Source organism: Dermacentor andersoni, chromosome 10 (genome assembly GCF_023375885.2).
Source record: "Dermacentor andersoni chromosome 10, qqDerAnde1_hic_scaffold, whole genome shotgun sequence".
In the NCBI taxonomy this organism is placed as follows: domain Eukaryota; kingdom Metazoa; phylum Arthropoda; class Arachnida; order Ixodida; family Ixodidae; genus Dermacentor; species Dermacentor andersoni.
Window position 1 is genome coordinate 140,546,948 of NC_092823.1, and position 23,329 is coordinate 140,570,276.

At 47.3% G+C, this 23,329-nt stretch overlaps 2 protein-coding genes across 6 annotated transcripts in view; both read left to right on the plus strand.

The window, feature by feature from the left end:
• Positions 1 to 23,329, plus strand: part of Patr-1 (Protein associated with topo II related - 1) — a 246,701-nt gene that overhangs the window by 133,634 nt on the left and 89,738 nt on the right. For all 5 annotated transcript variants that reach the window (XM_055078308.2, XM_072285096.1, XM_055078309.2 and 2 more), the window contains one exon: positions 9,295 to 9,352. In XM_055078308.2, the coding sequence (XP_054934283.2) occupies positions 9,295 to 9,352 (58 nt within the window). The remainder of the gene's footprint in view (positions 1 to 9,294; positions 9,353 to 23,329) is intronic.
• Positions 612 to 2,123, plus strand: LOC140213686 (tigger transposable element-derived protein 4-like). The gene has a single exon (XM_072284935.1). It carries the CDS (start codon positions 612 to 614, stop codon positions 2,121 to 2,123), a length of 1,512 nt encoding a protein of 503 aa, XP_072141036.1.

The following is a 23,329-nucleotide window of genomic DNA, read 5'->3' on the forward strand; positions in this document are numbered from 1 at the left end:
TTACGCCGACTACACAGTTGTACAGTCGACTCCCGATAATTCGAAGCCGCTTAATTGGAATTTTCGGTTAATTAGAAATGAAGTGCTGGTCCCGTCAGTTTTGCATGTAATCCTATGGAAGAAATCGCTCGATAATTCGAAGTCCTCATCCAGTAATATTGTTTAATCCGAAGTTAATTTTCAGCCGGGATCCTCGAGGTGACCTTCATTCTTTGGTAGAATGTGCAATTTTTCAAGTGCTGCAACAGCTCCGTGCTCCGCGTTGGTGTCATCGCCACCGCAGCCGCCCGCAATGCCATCCGTCTTGGAGCGGCGCGATTATTCATTGCTACAGCTGCCGTGGCCTCCGCCATCAACTCCGGCGGGAGGCGAGTTGATGGCGCGCGTGGCCGGAGCTGATCGCGGAGGCCACGCGGGTGCCATAGGTGCACGCAGCGCTGCATACTGGCAGTGGCGAGATTGTGTGAGATTAGTCTTGCAGCGTGCGCAGCGTATGTCGAGGCGTGTGTTCGTCGAGCGCCTTTGTGCGGGTAGCTCGTTAGCTAGGTTGTACCACGGGTGGTGATACTACGCTTCGGAATTGACTGTACCTAGTCGCACAGTTTATAGCCATGGCAAACCGTGGCTCTTATCGCACGCTCGACCTGGCAACGAAAGTCGAGGTTTTGAAGGAAGTTGAGAAGGGAAGTGCCGCCAAACAAGACATAGCGCAGAAGTACGGGATCAAGCCGAACACGCTCTCAAACTACATCAAGAACAAGCGCACAATAATGGATGCATTTGAGAACGACAAGTTCAAGACTTCTCGGAAGCGAATGCGCACCGGCGCTTACCCAGAGCTGGAGAAGGCTCTGCTGGTTTGGATTAGGGAGGCCAGGAGCAACAAACTTCCTCTCAGCGGAGACATCGTTGCGATGAAAGCCCGGACGCTTGCAGCAATGTTGGGGATTGATGACTTCGTTTCGTCAGATGGATGGCTGACGCGCTTTAAAGACCGCCATGACCTGGTTTTCAAGAACGTGTGTGGTGAAAAGGCGTCCGTTAACCAGGAAACATGCGCCACGTGGAAAGACGGAAAGCTGCGTGAATATCTCGCCGAATACAGACCGGAAGACATCTTCAATGTAGATGAGACTGCACTCTTCTATCGGCTTCTACCAGAGAAGACCCTGACATTCAAGGACGATGACTGTGCTGGGGGCAAACGCAGCAAGGAGAGAGTGTCGGTGCTGATCGCGGCAAACATGACTGGCACGGAACGATGTCGCTTACTTGTGATCGGGAAAGCCGCGAAACCGAGATGTTTTAAAGGCGTGAAGACGCTGCCTGTGGACTATGAGGCGAACAAAAAAGCATGGATGACGGCCGAAATCTTCAAGAGCTGGATAAGCAAATTGGACCGCAAGTTTGCTTCTTCGAACCGCAAGGTGTTGTTCCTGGTCGATCACTGCAGTGCTCACGTGAATGTGCCAGCCTTGAGTGCAATACGCCTCGCATTTTTGCCTGCAAACACAATGGCTGTTTTGCAGCCTATGGACCAAGGCATCATCAAAAATGTTAAAGTCCTGTACAGGCGGCACCTCCTCGAGCGCATGATTTTGTGTATAGATAACTCCTCAAAATACGAGGTGAGCCTGCTCAGTGCCATCCACATGTTAGCGCGAGCATGGGATCGTGTGAAGCAAGAAACAATCGTAAACTGCTTCAGGGCTTGCAGTTTTGTGGCAGCTTCTTCGGAGGATGCCTCTGAAATTTCAGCGGAGGAAGCGTCAACAAGCGAGCTTGACGGCACTGATTTTGGTGATGCTCTCGGGGACGTCAATTTTGAAGTTTACGTCGCCGTAGACAAGGCGGTCGAAACATGCGGTGCGCTGACGGATAGCAAAATTGTAGAGATTATTCGGCCCCAGGAAGCGACCCAGGAAAGCGACGATGACGTTGAAGGCGAGCCACAACCTAAGGCTGCCGATGTAGCTGCAGGCCTTGCTCTCGCGGAGCGCTTCTTTGCCGCTGAAGGTAACGCGGAAGAAGCGTTCCACCACGTCTACAACCTGCAGAACTTGCTTTCAGCAGCGCGATTCGGCAAGAACAAGCAGAGCAAGATGACAGACTATTTTTCTTAGAGAAAATACTCAATTTCACCACAAATAAAGTGCTGTTTTTGTGTTTTGTGCTTAATTGGAAGTTCGTTTAATTCGAAGTTTTTTGCGTTCCCCGTGAACTTCGTATTAACGGGACTGGACTGTACTCACATAGAGTACTTTTCGCAAAGAGCAAAGGGAGGAATGATCCAATATGTCGTTTTCAGCAAACCTCCTTATCAACCTCGACCATGGGGTTCCTATGATGAATAGCTAACATGGCTGTTCGTTATAACAAGTTATAGTGAAACGCTTTTATAATGGAGCACTTTGGGTCTCCGAAATCATTTGTTATGCAGGTCACTTCTATTTAAACGTTGTGCATTGCACAGCTCACAACAGAACCAGTACAGAATGTTTGTCTGTTGTACAGGTAATTTCATTGTAGAGGCGTTCATCGTAGATACGCTTGACTGTATAACTATTTTGAAGCTGAAGACAGTGTGTTTTTATAGCAAGTTGGATTGCCCAACATTTTGACGGGACACATAGAAGAGAAACGCACACACACAGCAGAACGTTGGGGATACAAAACTTGCTAAAGTTGAAGGCTGGATGTGTTGATACACAGTAGACTCCCTTTAAGACGAACTCCAAGGGATCATGAAAAGTGTTCGTATTATCACGCAATAAACAAGGGGCACAACATCATCTACCAGTGGATACCGGGTCACTGCGGAATTTCGGGAAACGACAGTGCGGATGACGCTGCCCGGTCTGCCCATGATGGTGCCCAGATTATACCCATACCGCTGTCAAGAACAGATGCAGCCACAAGTCTTCGCTCCCTCGCACGCGAGCTTACGCTAACTCTGTGGAACACCAGTGAATTCACGAACACACTTCTTCACAGATTGGATCCAAGTTTGCAACTCCGTCTTCCACCAGGGTTGCCACGAGCGGAAGCAACACTTCTGTGCCGCCTATGGCTCAGCGTGGCATTCACGAACTCCTATTCATTCCGCATTGGAATGGCCGACAGCCCTACTTGCGACACCTGCGGCTGCGAGGAGACGATTGTGCACCTCCTTTGTGACTGTCCTTGTTACAAAATGCCAAGAACAGTGCTCGTGATCGCGCTCGAAAAACTGGACAATCGTCCCTTTACAGAGGAAAAAACTCTAGGACACTGGTCTAGACTGACTTCGGCACTCAAGGCCTTAAGGGCTTTGCTGAAGTTTTTAAGGACATGCGAATTGTGCGACCGTCTTTGAGTGTTGTAGCGCGTAGTATGGCGTTCCTGTGTGAGTTTTTCGTTTTCGTTTTTATTTTCCTTCTTCTTCTTTCTCCTTTTATTCCCATTATCCCTTTCCCCGGCACAGGGTAGCCAGCCGGTACTTACACTGGCTAACCTCCCTGTCTTTCCTCCCCCTTTGTCTCCTCCTCCTCCGTCTTATCAGAAGTTCGTCTAATCAGGAGTGCTTCTAAAAATGATGTTTGAGGATGCAGTGTGTGTCCAAGTACCTCGTATATGAGAACAAATGAATGAAATGGCTTTTCAGGGACAAAGATAGCTGCATTATAAGCATTTATTGCTCTACTAGTGGTATACTTCACATTGCCCTAGTAAGGCATCAGGCACTGTTGACTGTTACCCAGTCTGTTATTCTTTTTTGTGCCTGTCGAGAAAATCGCCTGGCTGCTGCAAATGCAAACATCTCACTTAATTTTCTAAGATATTCGTCAGTGCCCTCGCATTGTTCGAAAAACTGCACTAAAGTATCCAGGCAAGCGTCAGCTGCATTGCAGGTCACTTGTGCAGATTCAGGCACAGCATTCATGCTGTCATCGTCGGCAGCAGTTTCTGATAGCAGGTTGAGCACCTCTTCAATTAAGGGGGGAAGAGGGGATCAGAATTAACTTTTTTGTTTCTTGACAGAAAGGGCTGAAATTTGGCACACACACTGCACATTGCAATAAAGAGACAAATCTAAAATTTCATTAGCATATCTTAATTAGTTTTTGTTTTATAAGAATTTATAAGTTCCTTGCTTGTGGAAAGCCTGGCACAGTAACGAAACGTGATAGGGAGCTGGGAATACTTTGCATGTTTGCCCAGATGTCTAATCTACATCAAGACAGTGTTCAATTTTTTTTTTAGTGCGCTAATAATTTTTTGCTCAACATAACATGCACATGACTGTGCTTCACTGCATGGAGCCATGTAGTAATTGTGAAATAATTAAATAATGGAAAGATAAAGAAACATTTCAAGACTGTCTTTACGTACAGCACAGCTTGTGGATCACAGCAAAACAAACTGGGCCAAAATCGGTCCAGCCATTGTTGTGCTACGCTTTCCACGAGCGAGGTGATTGACAAAAAACATGCAATTGAGAAAACTGGCTGCAAAGTTTCAATAGCACTGCAAATTTATTAAAAAGCACCAGGGCTGTAATATTTTGAATCATTGCCGTCAGGCATCTTCTTACACCTTTGCCTCATTGTTTGGTGGGCTTTGGATGCCTTCTTCAGGCGTTCTTTATCCTTTTCTTGCGCCGTCTGGAGTAGTGCATGACCACCATTTTCACTGCCAGACTGAGCCTGGTATTGCAGTGTACACCCACAGAACGCTGTTGGCATCTTGGGCACAGAGTTTTAGCGATCAAAGAGTTCATCACGGAAACAGGCATAATAATTAACTCAGTCACAAGGGGCCGAAATTTGTTCTTGGCATTGCTGCTTCCGCTCAGTCGCGGACACTGTGCGAAGGGAGTCGCGAACGCTGCATGCCTGCGCTTCTGCAGTCACCGCTGACACAAAACGCGGCTCGAGGCGCGTCTGAATCGTGCGACGATTCGTCTGGTGAGCCTTTAGTCACCATACAGTATGTAGCTCGTCGACGGTTGGGGCTCACTCGCAGGCTGCGTGTCCCTGTCGCACGATGCATCGGAAACGCACACCGTCTCTGCCAGCGGTGGTGACCTTCGACCTGCGTCGCTTCCAACAACGCGATCTCGGTTGCTGACTCGCGTGGCCGTACGCACAGGTGCGAGATCCTCTGTTGGCACGTCTTCCGGTGGCTTGGTTATCAGTGTCGATGTCACAGGGCGATTGTCGGCTTCGCTGCTGGAATCGCACGGTGCAAGATAACACGGCACGTTATCCGCGTGTTCAGTCGGGTTCTCCGCTTCTCCCGCTGGCTGCCGTCTTTTTCTCGCCGTAGGAGGCTTGCGCTTCTGTTTTCCGAAGGCATGCTTCATTTAAAAGTTCTTTTCGAACGAGCGACGATCCATCACTGACCTGGGAGCTTTCATAAATCCGAATTCTGCGAGTGTCAAACGAAGAAAGACGCCGGCGTGGTTTTCAAAGCAGACACCTGCGGTCCGCTGTGGTTGCCAGCTTGCCCGCTGCTGCAGCAGCAACCAATGGCGAGACGCCTTTCAGTACGGCAACCAATCGGAGGCCCGCTTTCATCGCAGGGCCCGTGTGACCGCCTCTAGCAGACCCGCGCATCTTTTGTGTTTGTGTGTTTGTTACAAGATGGCGACGACCGAAGAATTCAGAAGGGGAATGGCGAAACTTCGAGCTTTCGAACGATACCAAGATGGCGGCGTTCGGTGGCGGGAAAGACGAGTTAGGGCTCCGTGAACCGCGGTGATTTTACGCGATTTAAACCTGTTTTCTCGCCCTACGCACTGATAAATTAACTTTTTTCGGGCACTTTTAGTGCGTTTTCAGTCAAACCATTTTGATACAATGTAGATTAGGCATTGCAGATACCGAAACGCGTCGTTGCCAAAAATCGATCTTTTTTGCGATCTGATCCCCGCGTCCCCCCTTAAAGCTTCCACTGTGTCAGCCCTGCATGTTTGCACACCTTCATCAACACTGACATGCGCACTCATGTCAGTGGAGACACCCTTACTTCTCAGCATAGAAACAATGCTGCTCTCCTCCAACTTCACAGTAGAGTCGTCATTCATAGTCTCGCAGTCATTCTGCGCTGAGCTGTCACTAGGCGTCATAAACCCCTCATGGTGGAAGGCATTGGCAATGGTCACTTCGCACTTGTTCGTAAGTGGACAGCTCTTAAAGGGACACTAAAGGTTAATATTAAGTCAACGTGGACTGTTGAAATACCATCCCAGAAACCTCGAAACGCTTGTTTCATGCGAAGAAGAGACTTATTTTAAGAGAAAATGCGTTCTGAAGTGTCCGCGTACCTCTAGCGCAGTTCAAATCGCCTGCCCTCCAATTGAGGAGTTGTGACGTCATGGTCTCATAGTGACGTTGCGCCGTCGGTGAGTAAAACGGCGCCCGCAGACGGCGCTACGGCTTTTCTGCGCAAAACGTAAACGCACGGCCAGGAACAGCCAAGACAGAGCCGAAAGCAGCGCGAAAGCGGAACTATGGTGGCTAACGGAAGGGAAACCACGTGACAATAAGCTGGTTCTTTATTTTATGACGTCAATGTCGATGCTTGTTGCAATGGACGACCCTAACAACGACACATTGGCTCGCGATGCTGGGCTCAACTTCAGCAATTTCAGCACTGATGAACATGACCTGCTGCTGAGGGCTCGCGCTGCCGACGTCGTTGTGTGCTACTACGACGGCAACTGTACGTTATGGCTGTACATATTCGCACATTTGTAGCTTTTCCTTCGTGAAAACCAAATGCCGCACTCACCGCCCCGTCTTCGGCCTGCAGTTGTTCTTGCACTTCGGAGAATGCAGGCAAGACCGATGGAAAGGCGCTACGGGAAGCGTTGCTTTGAAAGGCACTCCACACGACTTCAGTAAGTCGGCGCTAAACTCGTAATCCTCTGCACGAAAGTGCAGCGAGCACACTACGTGATTTTTCGGCTCTTTGCCAACGCGCTGTAGCAGAGGTACGGCACTTAACCACTTCGAATGGAGAGGTTCACTCGTTGGCACACAGTGATAAGTAACGTTGGATTCACTTGGATTCAAGTTCCACGGACCGTTTGCGCATCCCACTACATCACATGAATGTGGCATTCTCGCTGCTTGTTCCAAATGCAAGTTTCGCGAGCCAGCAGAACCAGCGCAGCACGACGTGATAACGAAACAACTGAAATTCCAAAGCGCGCGGCGCAGAGTCGAGCGAAAACTAAACCTTTCGATCACCCTTACTACTCAAGGGTAACGTCAAAATGTTATTTTTTCTTAGACACGAATAAAAGTGGACAAGTAGCATTTTCTTCAGTCTTATAACCTAATGAAATGATCTTTTTTAATACGAGTAGTTGAGTACTAGTGACATAAATTATGATGAGGAGTGCCTTCGTCATCGAGCTAGTACCAGAATTTCGCTGGGGGGTCTCAAATTATGTCATGCATTTACCTCATTTTCTCGGTTACTGAAGCTCTGTTCGCGATTATATTGACGCCTTAGATGTTCTAGAGCATTGCTTAATCACTTGAACTTGACTTCATAGTAACCCTTAGTGTCCCTTTAACAGGTTCACTGTGTACTCTTTGCCGCTCTCCATGCAAATTAGCATCCTCTGCAACAAAGAGCGACGATAGTGCCTCTTCGAGCTGCTGATTACTCCCTGGTCCATGGGCTGTAGCTTCGCAGTTGTATTTCCTGGTAGAAACTCCAGACGGATGGCAGAAAGTCCGGCGATGTGACCGTGTCCGGGACAGTTATCGACAACAAAGAGAACTTTTCTCTCTCTGATCCATCTCCTGATGATCCATCTCCTGAAGCCGCTGCTCGAAAAGCACTTGCGTCATCCACACTTTCGAATTAGCCATGTATGTGACCGGCAGCGTTTTTATGCTTTTAAAGCAGCCTGGTGCTTTAGACTTCCCAATCACCAGCAACCTTAGTTTGTCAGTCCCAGTCATATTTGCGCCCACGAGGACCATTGCAATGTGCCACAACAATGTTACAATGTGCCCTACAACATTGTAGTTAATATGTGTGCGATTAAAGCAATAATGAAAAGGTTCTAATTAAAAGCAATAAACTAATTAATATTTCGTGATGAAAAAATTCTGGCTGTAAGTACAAACGACTGCCGCTACTGTGCAATCAGTACGATTTCTCTAGAGCTCTTGGGTCTTTTAAAAATGTTGGTCCAAGTTAACTGGGACACCCTGTATATTAACAGTGTTTTACTGCATTTGTTTATTGATTTTTGGGATGTTCAATTATTTGACATGTGGTCAAATCGGTGTGGGAAAAGGACACAATATTCCATTTTGTAATTTTCTTTCACGTGTACGCCGCGACTTCTGGACTCAATAGTGTTTAATTGCGAGTTTGAAGAAATTGGAAACCGAAGTGAAGAAGGCGAGCTGAGGGCAGGTGGGACGGGAGCTGGAAGGAAAAAAGAACAAAACGAAAGAAAAGGAGTGCTAGGGGAAGAGCATGCGGAGGAGCTCGAGCGGCGAAGCCACGGTGGTAGCAGATTGAGCGCGGCGCTCAGGAAGAGCTCCTGCCATTGTTCCTGCTGTGGCCGAGTGACGAAGGGCCAGATGCGGAGGCCTGTTATGGGACCAAGGACGAGGCCTGCTAAGCAACTCCTGCGAGGATGCAGTTGCTGTGGGTCGTTCCTGGTCCAGGTCTACCGAGGCGCTGCCAGCGTGGGTCGACCCTGGGTCGCGGTCCTCGTGAGTTGCAGCCGGACATCGCAGTGGTGTCCTCAATGTAGGCAGGTGCCGGCAATGCAGGCAGGTGCCGGTAGCGCATCCTTGCGCCGGCGACAGTTTCAGCCGCAGCAATCGTGTCACCTGTGCCTCGGCTCGCCTCGGCAACGGTACCGTGCAACGACAAGCGAGTTGTCACGACCCAAACTGTGAGATGGTCTTTTGAACTGTTGACGCACCGAACGTTGGTGTAGGGCTGGTATTGTCTCAACTCCCTGTCCTTCTCTAGACTGAGCGTCGCGTACATCTGTCTGCACGTGAAGCTTGATCTGGGATGCTGTTTTGTTTTCCTTTTCTTTCCATTGCCCATCATTCGTGTGAAAGATAAATATTTGTTTTTGCCTACTAGTGTTTCTTGCACATCCTTTCTAGTCCTAAGATACACAAACTAGTGACGAATGTCTATAATCATCACAATCGGATATGTTTTCCGATCTCGTGAAATCTGAATTAGCAGGTCTTTACTGTAATGCATATTTGAGCTTTTGTATCACACCTTTTTTTTTTTTTTTTTTCCTTTTTTTTGCAGACAGCACAATCCAAAGCCAGATGCCACTGCCAGGCAACCTGCCTTTTAGACCTGGATTGTGAGTACAACACTTGGCCTGTTTCACTTATCACCTTAGCGTCTTGGGAAAAATCTCGTTAAGGGATGTCGTGTGTAGTTAGAAGGAACAAAATATCTATAAAGATGGCTTTGTAATAAGGCTGTTTATTTTTGCTTAGGTTTCTGCAAGATTCTTTATTCAGACTTGACATAAAAATTGGTCAAAATAATTAGGTATCACGTAGAGAATAGGCAAAGCTGATGTTTTTACTGTGACAAACTGTGCACAAAACATGTTTCCTAATTGGAACTCTTTTTCCACTACCTGTTCTAAGGTCTTGTTGCACCTTCAACAATAGTTCAGTAAGTACAGCACTCTTGATTTGATGGTGCACTGTTTGTCACCTAGACTATGCCTGACTTTTATGCCATGACAATTGCACATGAGTTCACAGGGCTCTTCTTGCTCACTGGTGTGCAAATGCCTTGCAAGCTCTTTGTTTCGAGTTTGGAGCAGGCACTATTTTATGAGGCCTGTTTATTTTGCATTGTTAGAGGTGCTACCACAACTACATGCAATACCTGTATCCACTTGTACTGACCGAGCAATTTTTTGAAGGTAAGGTCTTGTTAGCCGACTTCAGATGAATTTGGCATATGTGGGATCTAGGTATATTGTAACCACTTCTAGAAAGAAACAGTTTGGTTAGGTGACTTGTAGATGTTGTACGAACATGACAATGGTATTAAATAAGGCCTTGTCATGCCGAGAATATGCTGTAAAGTCAACAACTCAGGATATAATAAAGAACTAGTGTAAGTTGCCATAAACAGGGTGGGATGCGAGAGTGGTTCTCTGTCGCCCTCTGCTGTGCCACCGCCAAGTGCCATCTAAGTTAACTGCTGCGCCCTCCACCAGATGGTGTGGAGTGCCCGAGTTCAATAGGGCGTCTTGATGCATATGCGCCGCCGTGTACGGTGAGACAGAAGCTGTGCGCAGGCAGTTCGGGAGGAGAGCCGGGTTGGAGAGGTGTCTTAAGTTTCCATGCATGTGCGGAGGTGAAAGCAGCCTGCCAGTCTCACTGATCTCTACTCACTACTCAGTAGCTGGCCTTAACGGAGCCCTAGTGCAGCATAATATCTCCGTGTGTGTGACGGGCAAGTTGGACTCCAGCGTAGCATGGATGCACAACACGTGTGGCGCCATTTTGCTATGCTGGCAAAAAGGGGGCGCTCATATAGTCTTGTGTCTGGCGCAGTGTCAAGTGATTTCGGCCAACAGGAAACAGACAAGAAGCAGAAAGACCCACAGCGTACATTTATGATTCATGCCCACAAACCTGTAACGGAAATGCCTTAACTAGTCGCCGACCATTTATTCGGACCTCACGGGGACTGCGGAAATGTCCGAATAAACAGGTGTCCAAAAAAGCAGATTAGGAAAAAAAAAAAAAATGAGATCCTTTATTTTCACGCACTTATTCCGGCTCAGCAGTAGGCTTGAAGCAATTGTGAATGCGCCGTTGCAGGCTGTTCCGTTAAGCCTGAATCTCGGTGAGGGTCATACGGTCACTATAGGCGGCTGAAAGCACAGTCACCGTTTGTACACGCTCCGCATGTGACGGCAGCATAGCACATGGTGCGTCATCTTCCGACTCAGAGTCATCGTCCGGCGGTGCAGCAGAAACCTGATGAATGATCTCGCAGTCGTCGAGTTCTGCGCATGTCAGTACAGCAGTGTCAGCACCTGTGAAACTGTCAAATGAGACGGTGTCCGGAATCGCAATGCAACCACTGCGCAGGTCTCAGCAGAACATTTTCCACGTCAGTAGGGAGGACATCGGAAGGCAACAAATCTTGGGCCTCCCAGCACCCGCTTGCCGGCATTCCCCAGCGCAGTCTGCACAGGCACTGTCGGCACCATTAGACACTTGACGCAATGTTTCCGTATGCCGCGTTGGATCACCGGAACCTTGACACAGCACACAAAGCAAACACCACCATGCCGACACCAGTCGCACAAACGAAAAACGTGGCCTACTCACAGCGTCGTGCGCGAAGAAACAAATCGGCTGCTGGATTGTCTTGACATGGCTTACTAAGCTGAAACCGGAACTGCTGTACAGCCACTCTATCGAACCAGGCATAAACGATGATGATGAGCATGGATTTTCAGTAGCGCCACTTCGTAGGGCAGCAAGGAGGCTCCGTTCGAAACAAAAATGGCGTTCAGCAAGTCAAACCATGCACCGCTCAGAGTCGGCGCATGGTGCTCTCGATGGAGTTGGCTCAAGGAGTGTCCGAAAAATCAGACGAGAGGTTGCAAGGTGTCCGAACTTTCGGCAGTTGTTATACATTATGGTCTATGGGGAGAATGGCGGTGCCGCGAAGCAGACCGAATAACAGAGCATGTCCGAATTTTTGGAGTCCGGGAAATCAGTCGGCGACTGTATTTCCAAATTATATACCACACAAGTTAGTCAAAAATCTTGCTAAGCTTTAAAGGGGCCTTGAACTGAACCGCTCTTTATCGAAGTCAAGAAATGCATTTGAAGTTAAAATAGGCCATTTCAGAAATACCTTGACTCATAAAGTTCTTCGATGTGTTAAGCAGAAGTAGAGTTATTGGCAGTCAAAGAACCCGTTCGCAGTGCTTCTGTCCCTTCTTCAATGACTTGCACTCATATGCTCCAGTCTGGCCGTGCTACGTGGTGTGGACCGGCCTTGTCCTGCACCAGCTTGACAGACGGATAGTAGCGGCATCCAACTTGTACATTTTGAAGCACTATTCATAGCTCAGTACAATGCAAAATCTGCCAAGGCATCTAACCAGGAACAGCCAGGCGTGTGCTGGCAAGCGTGTGTGTGGTCTGACCTCAAGTTTAGTGTGGTTGTTCGAGGCTAGTTGAGCGTTCGAAAATAGTCGAAATTAGCGAGACTTGACAGCTGCAACACCAATAAGCACGGTGGCCAAAGTTTAACTTTTGCATGGGTGGCCGGAGTCTAGTGTGAGGTGACGATAGCCGGTTTCTTCCAGAATTACGCAATTACTTGGCGATTCCACAAGAGGTCAAACACGCCTGCCTGCGTGCATTTTTTTTTTTTTTTTTTTTTTTGTCATGTAGGAATATTCAAACTGCACGAAACTGAAAATTTTATTCCTGAAAAGCGTTCCCAGCAAGCCAGAAGTTATTTCGAGGTGGCAGCGTGAGCGTCCTTCGATTGCTTACCACACTATTTTTCTATTTCACGGCCGAATTAAATGCAAACTAACATTGTGTCGAACACCTTTTCTGCCCATTTTAATATGCTTCACACTAAATCAGTTCCATGCATTTTTTGATGCTGTCCACCATCTCAAAAAAAGTTTAAAAAATTCCACACATGGCCCAGTGCAGAAAAATTTTGTAACTTTGATGCATCTTGGCACGTTTTCTATTTCACACAGAAACTTGAAAAAAAGTGTCAAACATAGAAAGTTCTCTTTGCAACATTTGTGCAAAATAATATCTTCCTCAGTGAAACGCAAGAGAAGCAAGAAATAGTTAAATAAACAAGGTACTTTAAAGAATTTCTTTAAAAAAAATTAAGTAAAATATACTCCGGTTCCAATTAAAAAAAAAATTTGGATGGAAGTCTGCTTATGTCAGGCAAAACAAAGGTACAATATTATGTTTCCTTATTTGCTTTATTCACAACAAACTAAAGTTGCCCGCGTTGAGCCTGCTGGCTTTAGTGCCGCCGCGACTCATTCCGGTTTGCTAACATTTACTCTCTTTTAAAAAAAGAAAAGCCACCAGTTACTACGATTCGGATGTACTACTATTGAATGAATGGGTTAGTTCTTGAAGGAAAGAATTGTCCCAAAGAGGCTACAAGGCTGTGTGAATTCAAAATCTTAAGACTTCTTTTAACTGCACGAAAAAACGAGGACACACAAAAGAAACACACCACACCACAAGCGCAGACTGTCAACTGTCTATTTTTGGTAAGCAAGCAACATACATACCGTATTTACACGATTGTAAGTCGACTCGAATGTAAGTCGACCCCCCCATATTGCTTGACCGAAAAAAAAAAAAAATCAGAGAGCATACCCGAGGGCGCATTCGATAACGAAAATTTATTAGTAGCTGACATGGTCACTGGACTACTAGTCTTCACTAGTGCTGCCATCGTCATCGTTGCTGCGGTCCCACAGCGCGTCGTGGTCCAGCGAAATTTCAAATTTGGCAAACGACCGCACCAGGACATCTTGCAGAACAGCAGCCCACGCCAAATGCACCCAGCCACACGCAGCCGTCAGGGAGGCTCTTTTTACAGGTCCGGTTGGCGTAATTTCGCAGTCTTCTGCCGCCAGCCACTCGTTGTACTCACGGCGGAGCAGAACCTTAAAATTAAGGCGAAGGTCCGGGCTTGTTTCATGACCACGTCGCACTTCACTGGCAGGGACCGATCACGCATTTCAGCGACGTACGCCGCAAGCTTAGCCTACAGCTCTGGAAAGCGTCCAGATTTCGGCACGTGGGAAATTTCTCACTTGCCATCACACATTTCGCTTCGCTGCAGTCGCCACTCTCGCACCACCCGTTTAGAAACATCGAAATTGCGGCCCGCTGCGCAGTGATTTGTTTCTTCGGCGTAAAGGATGGCAGCCCTCTTGAACGCTGCTGTGAACGAGTGCCGAACGACTTGTGGGCCTGGAGCACTCATGACGACTGGGGAAGCATAGAAGTAGCACGTAGCCGGCAGTCAAGTGGAACGCGTCAAACCAATACCAATGCCTTTAAACCACGACCGACTCGTAATAAAGCCGGTCGTGCTTTAAACAGAGAAAGAGAAACCAGCGAGCGGTGTCTGCTCTTCCATGAACTACCGATACTCCCCGCAAGCGCCGCCGTTCTGAGGGTGCCGCCGCAAATTGGAACAGCCGCGCTTCCATCAACTATCGACCCCCCCCCCCCATGAGTGTTGCATGCACTGTAAGACTCAAAAATGTTCAAAAACCCTTCCGAAAAGCGAACAAACACGCGGGATAGCGAAAAGATACGGGTAGGGCCATAGAGCAAACATAAAATTGTAACTACGTTGCAGCTCCCGTTGGTATCGCTTTCTTTGGCGGGGCCATGTTTCGGTTTCGATTGTAAGTCGACCCCCCAACTTCAGACTTTCAAATTTAAAAAAAGGGGTCGACTTACAATCGTGTAAATACGGTATATTTCATTCAGGAACCTGTACACGTGCCCGCATTGTCACTCTCGCATGTGTTGGTAAATATAAAAACATAAAAATTATCTGCTGGGTAACTGTGTAGACCAAGGTTGCGACAAGCAATCACCAAAATAACTATGAGCCATTCTTACAGTATCATCAAAAGAGAGAGAGATCACATAAGAAACAAGAGAGCACAGGAAGACAAAACAGGAAAAGACTGCGAGCATGGGAAGGAAATGGTTATGGCACTTAACAAGAAACCAGTGTAAAGGCAAAGGATGACGGTATAAAATCATTCAAAGAAAGCAAAAAGGAAAAAAAGAACATAACAAACGGGGAATATCACACCAAACAACAAATGTGCCAAGGACGTCATGGAAGCCTAAAGGTTCAAAATACGGCTTACTGAGAACAACCATAGAAGTGGGGCTGGTGGCGATGGAATTTACAAGCCTGGCTATGAAAAGAGTGAAACCTGGTGAAAAACTAACACTCGGCCGCAGTCACAGCACAAAACATCTACAACAAACAAACCAAAAGACAAAAACAAAAAAAACAAAGAACAGTCATTTCCACATTTGTTGATCGGTGTGATATTCCCTGTCTGTTATGTTGTTTTTTTTGCATTCCATTTGACATTCCTATGGAAACATACCCTTATCTTTTTGCCAAGGGATGGACACAAAAGGCCAATCTCTGAACAAAGTCACCAGGTTGGGTGGAGCGTCTTTGCCAGATGAGCTCTAAAAGATGCTCGAGAAGGAGTCGAAGTATAGTTTTGAACCTCGACTGGAACTTCATCAGCAGCTAGCTATGGCACGTAGCTTGGGAGACAAGGCTAGCGACAACGCAAGAAGCCATGTTGTAGCAGAGAGTGTCGAATGTGCCATTAACAACTTCAAGGAAGCCCCGCAAATGCAAACCTCTTGTTGTGCGAGCAGCACTCATTTTGGATGCAGGCTGTAAATCTTTGACAGGACAATGGCACTTTTGAGTTGAGCTGCTTTGAACATCTGGAACGTCTCATGGATAGAATGCGTCATGAACCGCTTTGAGACATACTCTCTCTGGCCATTCATGATGACTGACAATGCTCATCTTGTTCACGCTCTGCCGAGAGCACCTGAGTTCGTCCTTGGTGAAGTAGTCGAGCGCAGCTTGTACATCTGATGGGCTTAACCTTGACCTTGTGCACAGATCAAAATCTGACCACATTCCATGCTTCTCGCTCACACTTCAGGCCTTTCTAAGCATGTACATTGTGACAGCTGGGATTCTTAAATGCATTTGTTTTCAACATCTGGTGGCACGATGGTTAAGACACGAAGGTGCTCTCGATACGACCTTGAAGCCTCATACACTTGCTTCAAGCTGTTCAACCGACCAGCGCATACACAAAATTCTGTCACGGACTGTTCAGGTTGTTGGATCTGGAGGACAATCCCAATTGCTGTCCCCCAGATATTTGGACCTTGCCGTTGGGTGCGGGAGTTGGCCAAGGTTGAGGAGGACTTTGGGATGAAAACTGGAGGTTTATTTACATTATTTACAGTGAGAATACAAAGAAATTAACAGTCATATAAAGTCATTACGGGCCGGCAGCAACTTGGATGCTGCGGCCCGTGGCAAGAAGCTCGAAAGAGATGAATGAAGGAATGCTCTCTTGCTGCTCCCGGTCTCTGGCTTTTAAGCCCTTCGGTGTCTCGAAGTCACGTCACGTTCGGCCAATCGGCGAGCCCGCTCAGATGTCGTCATTTTCGGCCACTGGTAGGCGCCCGTGCGATTGTGTCGCACCCGGCGCCGAGGGTCGCTCCTTGGGCCCCAATTGTCTGAGTGCTTACTTCTCTCTGCGGTATTTCCAACCCGGTCTGCAACTGCCTTCACAAAGGCGGATGGGGGGATTGCTGTCAGGGCTTCACGGTGCATTACAGCAGTCTTGCCTCGGGACCCACGTTACCTGGAACTGTGCCAGGCTCCCGCTACACTTTCGGGAAGAGTCAAGCAGTGAATAGCTCCATCTGCAACGCACAAAGTGGGGGACGCCAACTCGTTTGCATTTGCCACGCCTCGGGAACGGGGTAGATGTGCTTCTGCGCTCCTTAATTAGCTGTGGCACGATTCGATGCGGTCTGGTGAACTCGAAGGAGGCTCAGGAAAAGGTCCCATATCTAACTGCTCCTCCTCGCCCCGGAAGTTCGGAATGGCCGGTGAAATCAATTCGCTGGCCATGAGGAACGCTGAAAGAACCTGCAGGGTACTGGTGTCGAGCCTCGTTTGACGAACTTCGGGATCCTGGGCCCTGGAGAACGTACGTCAAACAAACAAAACAACACAGCGCTGCACCACGTGTAAGCACAGGCTCTTCACCCCTGACTCGCCAGGCTATTACTGAGTCAAAATGAACCCTGATCTTTTATTTCTCCAATTTTGACAAAGCAGTTCCAACCACCTTTCCAAACCGCTATCCAGTTCTCCTCGAATGCTGACAAGGCCAGAGGGACGTTGTGGCAAAACAAAGGGCCGTTGTCATTGCAAACAAAAAATGAAAACAGCCGAACGTAACTTAAGTGGCCTAACTACAGGAACAGCATGTTTCCAACCTATCGCAGTGGCATACTTATCGCACGTATTGGGGCCACTGAACAGTCTGGTCAACTCTACAAGTACGTAATCACAAGCGCGCTAGCTTTCTGGTCACTATTCAGAATGCGTACTTGCGTCGTAGGCAAACGTTTCATTATGCTTACTCACGTTTCTTCCTTTAGTCCCTACAGGACAAGTAACCTAAACAAGAACCTAATTTGCGTAACTTACGCACTCCGCAGAACCCTTTTAAAAAAAAAATGCGTCTTCTAATAACTCGTTCCACGCATTCCTAGCTAGGCTAGGCATAAACTATGAGGGGCAGGAAGTCATCAAAGTCGACCTGCCGCGAAGCGTGCGGAACCGACTAATAATCCCACCACTACCTCAAAACATGCACCCAATCCATCACAAGGAACGCAGAGAGAAACGGGCTGAGGCTCTTGAGAAGCGTTTCAAAAACTCGAAGGACGTGCTCTACGTTGATGCTGCAGACTATAGCAACGGCCGCATGGCCCTAGCTGTAGCGAGCGCTGAAACGAGATTGTTAACCAGTGGCACAGTTCCAACGGATTGCTCTCAGATTGGAGAAGAATCTGCCATAGCACTTGCAATTGCAAGTACTTCAGCCAAAATTATAGTCAGCGACTCTAAGGTTGCGGTGATGAACTTTGCCAGAGGCAGAATTTCTCCAGAGGCGAACAGAATCCTGCAGACCTGCACAGATAGCAGGAAAATTGAAATAATCTGGGCACCTGCGCACGCCTCCCTCACTGGGAACGAGGCAGCCCACGAATTAGCTCGAGGACTTACATTCCGAGCTGGTGGGCTAGCCGAAGGCTTCACGGGGCGGGACCGCTTAGTGTGTTACAGAGAGATCACACAACACTACAGACTAGGGCGGGTTAAATATCCTCCGGCTGATATATCCTTAAACAAGAGCCAGGCCTCCACTTGGCGTCGCCTGCAAACCAAGTCGTTTCCAAGCCCGGTGTCGTGCAGCCTCTACTACCCGGGTCACTACTCCAGCCAGTGTAAGCTATGTAAAGCCAGGGCTAATCTTAATCACATTCTGTGGGAATGCCCACAGGCTACCTCTGAGAGAAGAATAAAGTCTTTAGAGCAATGGGAGACCTTATTACTCAGCTCCAATCCGGAGATTCAACTGAAGACCGTCCGACTGGCCGAAACCGCCGCTAGGGCCCAAGGACTCCTGGCCGTCGTCTAGGTGGGAAGGCTTAAAGCCTTCCCTACATCTGTTGGACAAATAAAGTTTTACAATCCAATCTAATCCACGCATGCTTATCAGAGAAGTCAGAATACGGCTGCCCTCTACACACGTGAGCAACCCAGTCATAAATCTGCTTCCTTCCGTCCACACAGGACACGCGCTAATGGAACTAAGAACGCTTCTCAGTGCAAATGATGCACTAACTGAAAATCTACGCGCTTAACCTTAGAAAATAAAAAATCACATAAAAAAAGAAGATTAACTAATACACACGCACGTTGCGATAGGCCTCTCAACGATAACCTTGACACTCAGGTTACTCATACACACACAAAAAAAAAAGCCGATCTACTCATTAATTAACACCTCGCGAGACTAAATGTTTACTTAAAACACCTCTTTCAACTTTTCGGAGCTTCTCAAAACAAACAAACAGAGCTCATACCTTACTTCTTGAAAGGAATACTAGCCTCAAATCGCGAGTTTTCAAAATGCTCAAAAAAAAAAAACACGTGTCACTTCTAAGGAAGCTCTTTTGGCCTCCTGTTCCAAATGTTTACGACTGACTCATACTTTTGAGCCGTACTCGAGGTGGTCGCGGTTCGAAAGCTACACTGGCTATCCAGGAAGAACAAAAGGGCTGACTCACTATCAGCTCCTCCAAGACGTTAGTCTCCTGCCAATTTGCGTCCTGGCGCCCCTCTTTCATCACGAACTTGATTGACCGCGTCGCTACTCCCCATCACTTCGTTTCGTCTTGCCACCTTGCGCTCCCTCGCCCTACACGCTGAACTTCGAAAAGAATGACGGGAATTTAACTGCCCCGTGCCCTTTGTCCGCGTCCATGCAGAACATGCTTCTCGGTCTCTATTTGACCGGTGGCTCGAATATCTTGGATGAGTCAACATCGTCAACGGCGACCGCACCTTTCTTTTCCTCGCGCCCTACCGTTTTGGGTCTCTCGCCGTCTTTGGCTGCGCTACATTAGTCACCGTCTTTCGGTCTTTATCACGCTTCTTCTTACGGCGCTTTCTCTTTGAAGTCTCTTTCATGCTGTCCTCTGGCGCCTCGTGCTGGCCGGTACACATCTCGTCGGCCGGGATCGGTCCCCTACCCGCACAGTCTGAGTGATTTTCCTTTAAATCATACAGTTGGCATGCATACAGCAGGCATACAGCAGGCAAATCATACAGCAGGCATACAGTTGTAGGAGTTGTCGGACGATCTCGCCGCTGCCACCATTGGTAAGGGTTGAAGGTCATTAGAGAGGAACTTGGGAGGAACTAGGTGAACAGGGTTTATTTACAGTATTTACATTTTAAACAAGTAATACATTTACACAGTCTAGCGTGACTCCCAAATGGTGCACGCAAGACGAGCATACAGCACACAGCTTACGAGCACGATCACAGAGCACAACGACGAGCACACTCTAGTAGCCGACAACAGCTGCTTATAAACACTCCATTGGTCTTTAGTTCCCTAGGTGAGGGAAACGGCTGTCCAATCGGACTGTCCATAGTCGTTGGGGCGTAGTCGACCCGACTTGGAGGAGGAGGGCTCACACACTTTGGATTCCCAGAACCCGATTTGAACGCGTCCCCGTAGCCAGTTGGTCACGCCTGATCCCAACCGGCGCATCTAAATTCTGGCCTCCGCCGCTGTGCATTGTCTGGCGTCTTCAAAGGCCCGTGAGTAGGCACCGCAAGGCATCTCCTTCCAGGAAATCCCCCTGCTTCAGTCGAACCGTGAAGGCGTTGGCGATTTCACTAACAATAGTTGGTCCGCTGATCGCGTTTAGTCATAGCGGCGCCGAGGGGTTGTTGACGCGGCACCTCGTGGTCCCTACGAAACGAGTCTTCGCGGCAGGTGTTGAAGGCTTCCATGGTATCTTCGGGGAAGCTCGCCACGCTCGCAGCCACAGCTGGCTGAGAAAACGTTGAATGTTGGCAGACTGATGAACTGCATGTAAATACTGTAAATAAACCCTTATTCCTCGTTCTCGATGAGAAGCAGTCGTTCCCTTCATCAACGTCCTCAGCGTGGATAAGTTGGACGACGGCATGGGCCAGCTACCTTCTAATTCATGCCGGACTCCAATCTTGACAACGGGTTACGAGCGATGGGATTGAGACCCCAATCCTGACAAGGTGTACTGACGCTTGCATATGTAGCGCTTAAAGTTGAGTTCATCACCAGGACGCTTTCAATCTCAACCCCTTTTCTCTTTCCGTAAGATTGTCTGCTGCATTTGTGAATGGAAAATGGTGGCTGCGATGGTGAAACATCACAACAAAGGGGGACATACTTGTTCAAGTCGTCAATCGCTTCTCTTCTGAAGGAATGCCTTGTCTGCTTCATCACGAGTGTCAATAGATGAAGACAGGATTTGCTGGAGGAGTGTAAAGCAGTGCTGGCAGACCTGGTTGGTGTATGCGAATGTCCTCATCCTCTGCCAGTAGCTTCCACAAGGAAGCAACTGCTGTGTTTTTGCAGTGGAAATCTTCTTTCTTCGCAATCTTCGGCACAGAATACTCGAACCGAGCTATGAAATGCATGCATCGGATATAGTGAACAGCTAGATCAAGTCGAAACGTTTATACTGAACAGCACCGCACCCTCTCTGTCGCTTGTTCTCCACCGCTGTCGGGACTGCCTCCAGAATGCCTCACAGTTTCGTGTTTTATGAACAAGGCCATTCAAAGCTTCTCACTGTGAAAATGTGTGGGCCATGCTCGTTATCGAAGGACAATGTCCGTCTGGCGCCACCAGTGATCTCTGTTGTTCTCAGCCCAGGAAAGTGCATCAGCAACGTGCTGACAAAACATAAATTAGGCAACTTTGGCAGCCCTTGGCTCAGTCATTCCGTACTGCACTTTTCCGGACAGCTGGAATGCAGAGGCGAAGGTCGAAGTAAGACAGGAAGACATCTGTGAGCGACGCGAAAAAAATGTGATAACAGGAAACTAAATAAATGGCTCAGGAAATGATTCAGATATGCTTTTGGAAAGGCACAGTGTGAGTCGCACGCGGTGGTGCCGAAGAACGTTGTAATATCCATTGCCCATGGGGAATGGAGAGCAGGCAGTGAAGTAGCACCTCCAAATGGCGCATCTGTTTGTTATGTAAGCGCTCCATCGCTTACGGGTCAGCCTGCCTTGGTGCCGCTTACGGATTAGCCTGCCTTGGCACTGCCTACAGATGATTTACTGTGTGCACCAGATGGGTTTTCGCAAAGTCAGCCACAGCATGCATTCACAGTGTCTGACATGCTGTTGAAAAGTGAATAATAGAGACATAAGTGCGATGCCCACAGAGGTTGTAGGCTTCAAACTCAGTACGTGTTAGCACTTTAGACGGTGGCAGCCCCCCACCCTCACGCATCCTGGACACAAATAAAATCTGACAATACATCTTTGTTGAAAACGAGCTGCCAGAGTGAAGTTCTGATGCAGCAAAGAAATTAAAACCAGATTTGCGTACAATGCAAACTGATATAACCAGCAAAGGTACTGAAGCCAGCATACTCAACGTGGGCCACCATGGCCCACCCCTCTTTTTTTTTGTGCGTGTGAATAAAGCAAATGAGCAAACATAACATAGCACCCATGTTTTGCCCAACATAGGGGGACTTACATCCAAAATTCTTTTCAGAAATTGGAACCAGTTTTTTTTTTTTTTTTTTTTTTCATAATGAGTTTTTTTGTAGAAGCTTGTTTATTTAACTACTTTTTCTTCTCTCGTGTTTCACGTAGGAAGATAATATTTTGTATAAATGTTGCAAGTAGAACATGATATGTTTGACACTTTTTTCAAGTTTCTGTGTGAAATAGAAAGTGTGCCAAGATGCATCAAAGTTGCAAAATGTTTCTTATTTGGGCCATGTTTGGAATTTCTCTACATTTTTTTAGTTTGTGGACAGCATAAAAAAATATGCATGGTACTAATTTACTGTGAAGCGTATTAAAATGAGCAGAAAAGGTTTTCAACATAACGTTTTAGTTCGCACTTAGTTCGGCCGTGAAATCGGAAAATATTGTAACCAATAAGACGACACTTGCGATGTCACCTTGAAATATTTTTTTCGTTTGCTGGGAATGCTTTTCGGGAATAATATATATTTCGTTCCATGCAGTTTCAATATTTCTACTTGACATATAGAAAGCCAGACAAAACAAGTATATCAAGCACAAATGCATGTTTGATCTCTCGTGGAATTACCCTATTATCGGAATTTTAAAGCAGATTTTCGCCTACTTCAGTGTGGTTATTAAACTGCATCAATAAATATGCACAGTAGCAGTAGCAAGAGGCACTGATCCAAACATCCTTGTTGATTGACGTCAGCTATTGGCCAATAGCAGCCATGCACCGTAATATGCTATATTACAAAATAAAGAGTCCATTTGAGGAAAAAGTGACTTCAAGCTCCGCTTACAAGCTCCACATATTCTGTCTGCTGTCTGTTTTTTTACCAAGCCTGAGGGGTGGTTCGAGCCCCTTTAAGACAAGTCAGCTTATTAAGGCAAGTTCCTAAAGCATGCCAAATCGGTGTTGTCAATGTTGCTGAAAAAGTTACTGTGATCTAAAAAGTTGAATTAGCGATGCAAAAAGTGCAAACTCGGTATACTATAGTCATACAGTTTATCTTTTCCTGCTACAATCAAACACAATCAGTTACAGAGTTGCTTGATAGGGCTAACCTTCCGACACTTACTGAGCGCCGGAGACTTGCTAGACTAAAATTCATGTTCCACTTAAAAACGCGAAGCCTAAACGTGGATCCTGGCCTGTACTTACGACTTCCTGGCAGAATATCACCAAGGATTAATCACAGCTATGCTTTCATGCCTTATTCCTCCAGAGTTGATGTCTTTAAGCATTCTTTTTTGGTTAAAACAATTGTTGACTGGAACAAACTTAATTATGAGGTTTTTGGAAATGTTAACTCTGTGGTTTCCTTTGAGATAAATTTGGAAATGTTTTACT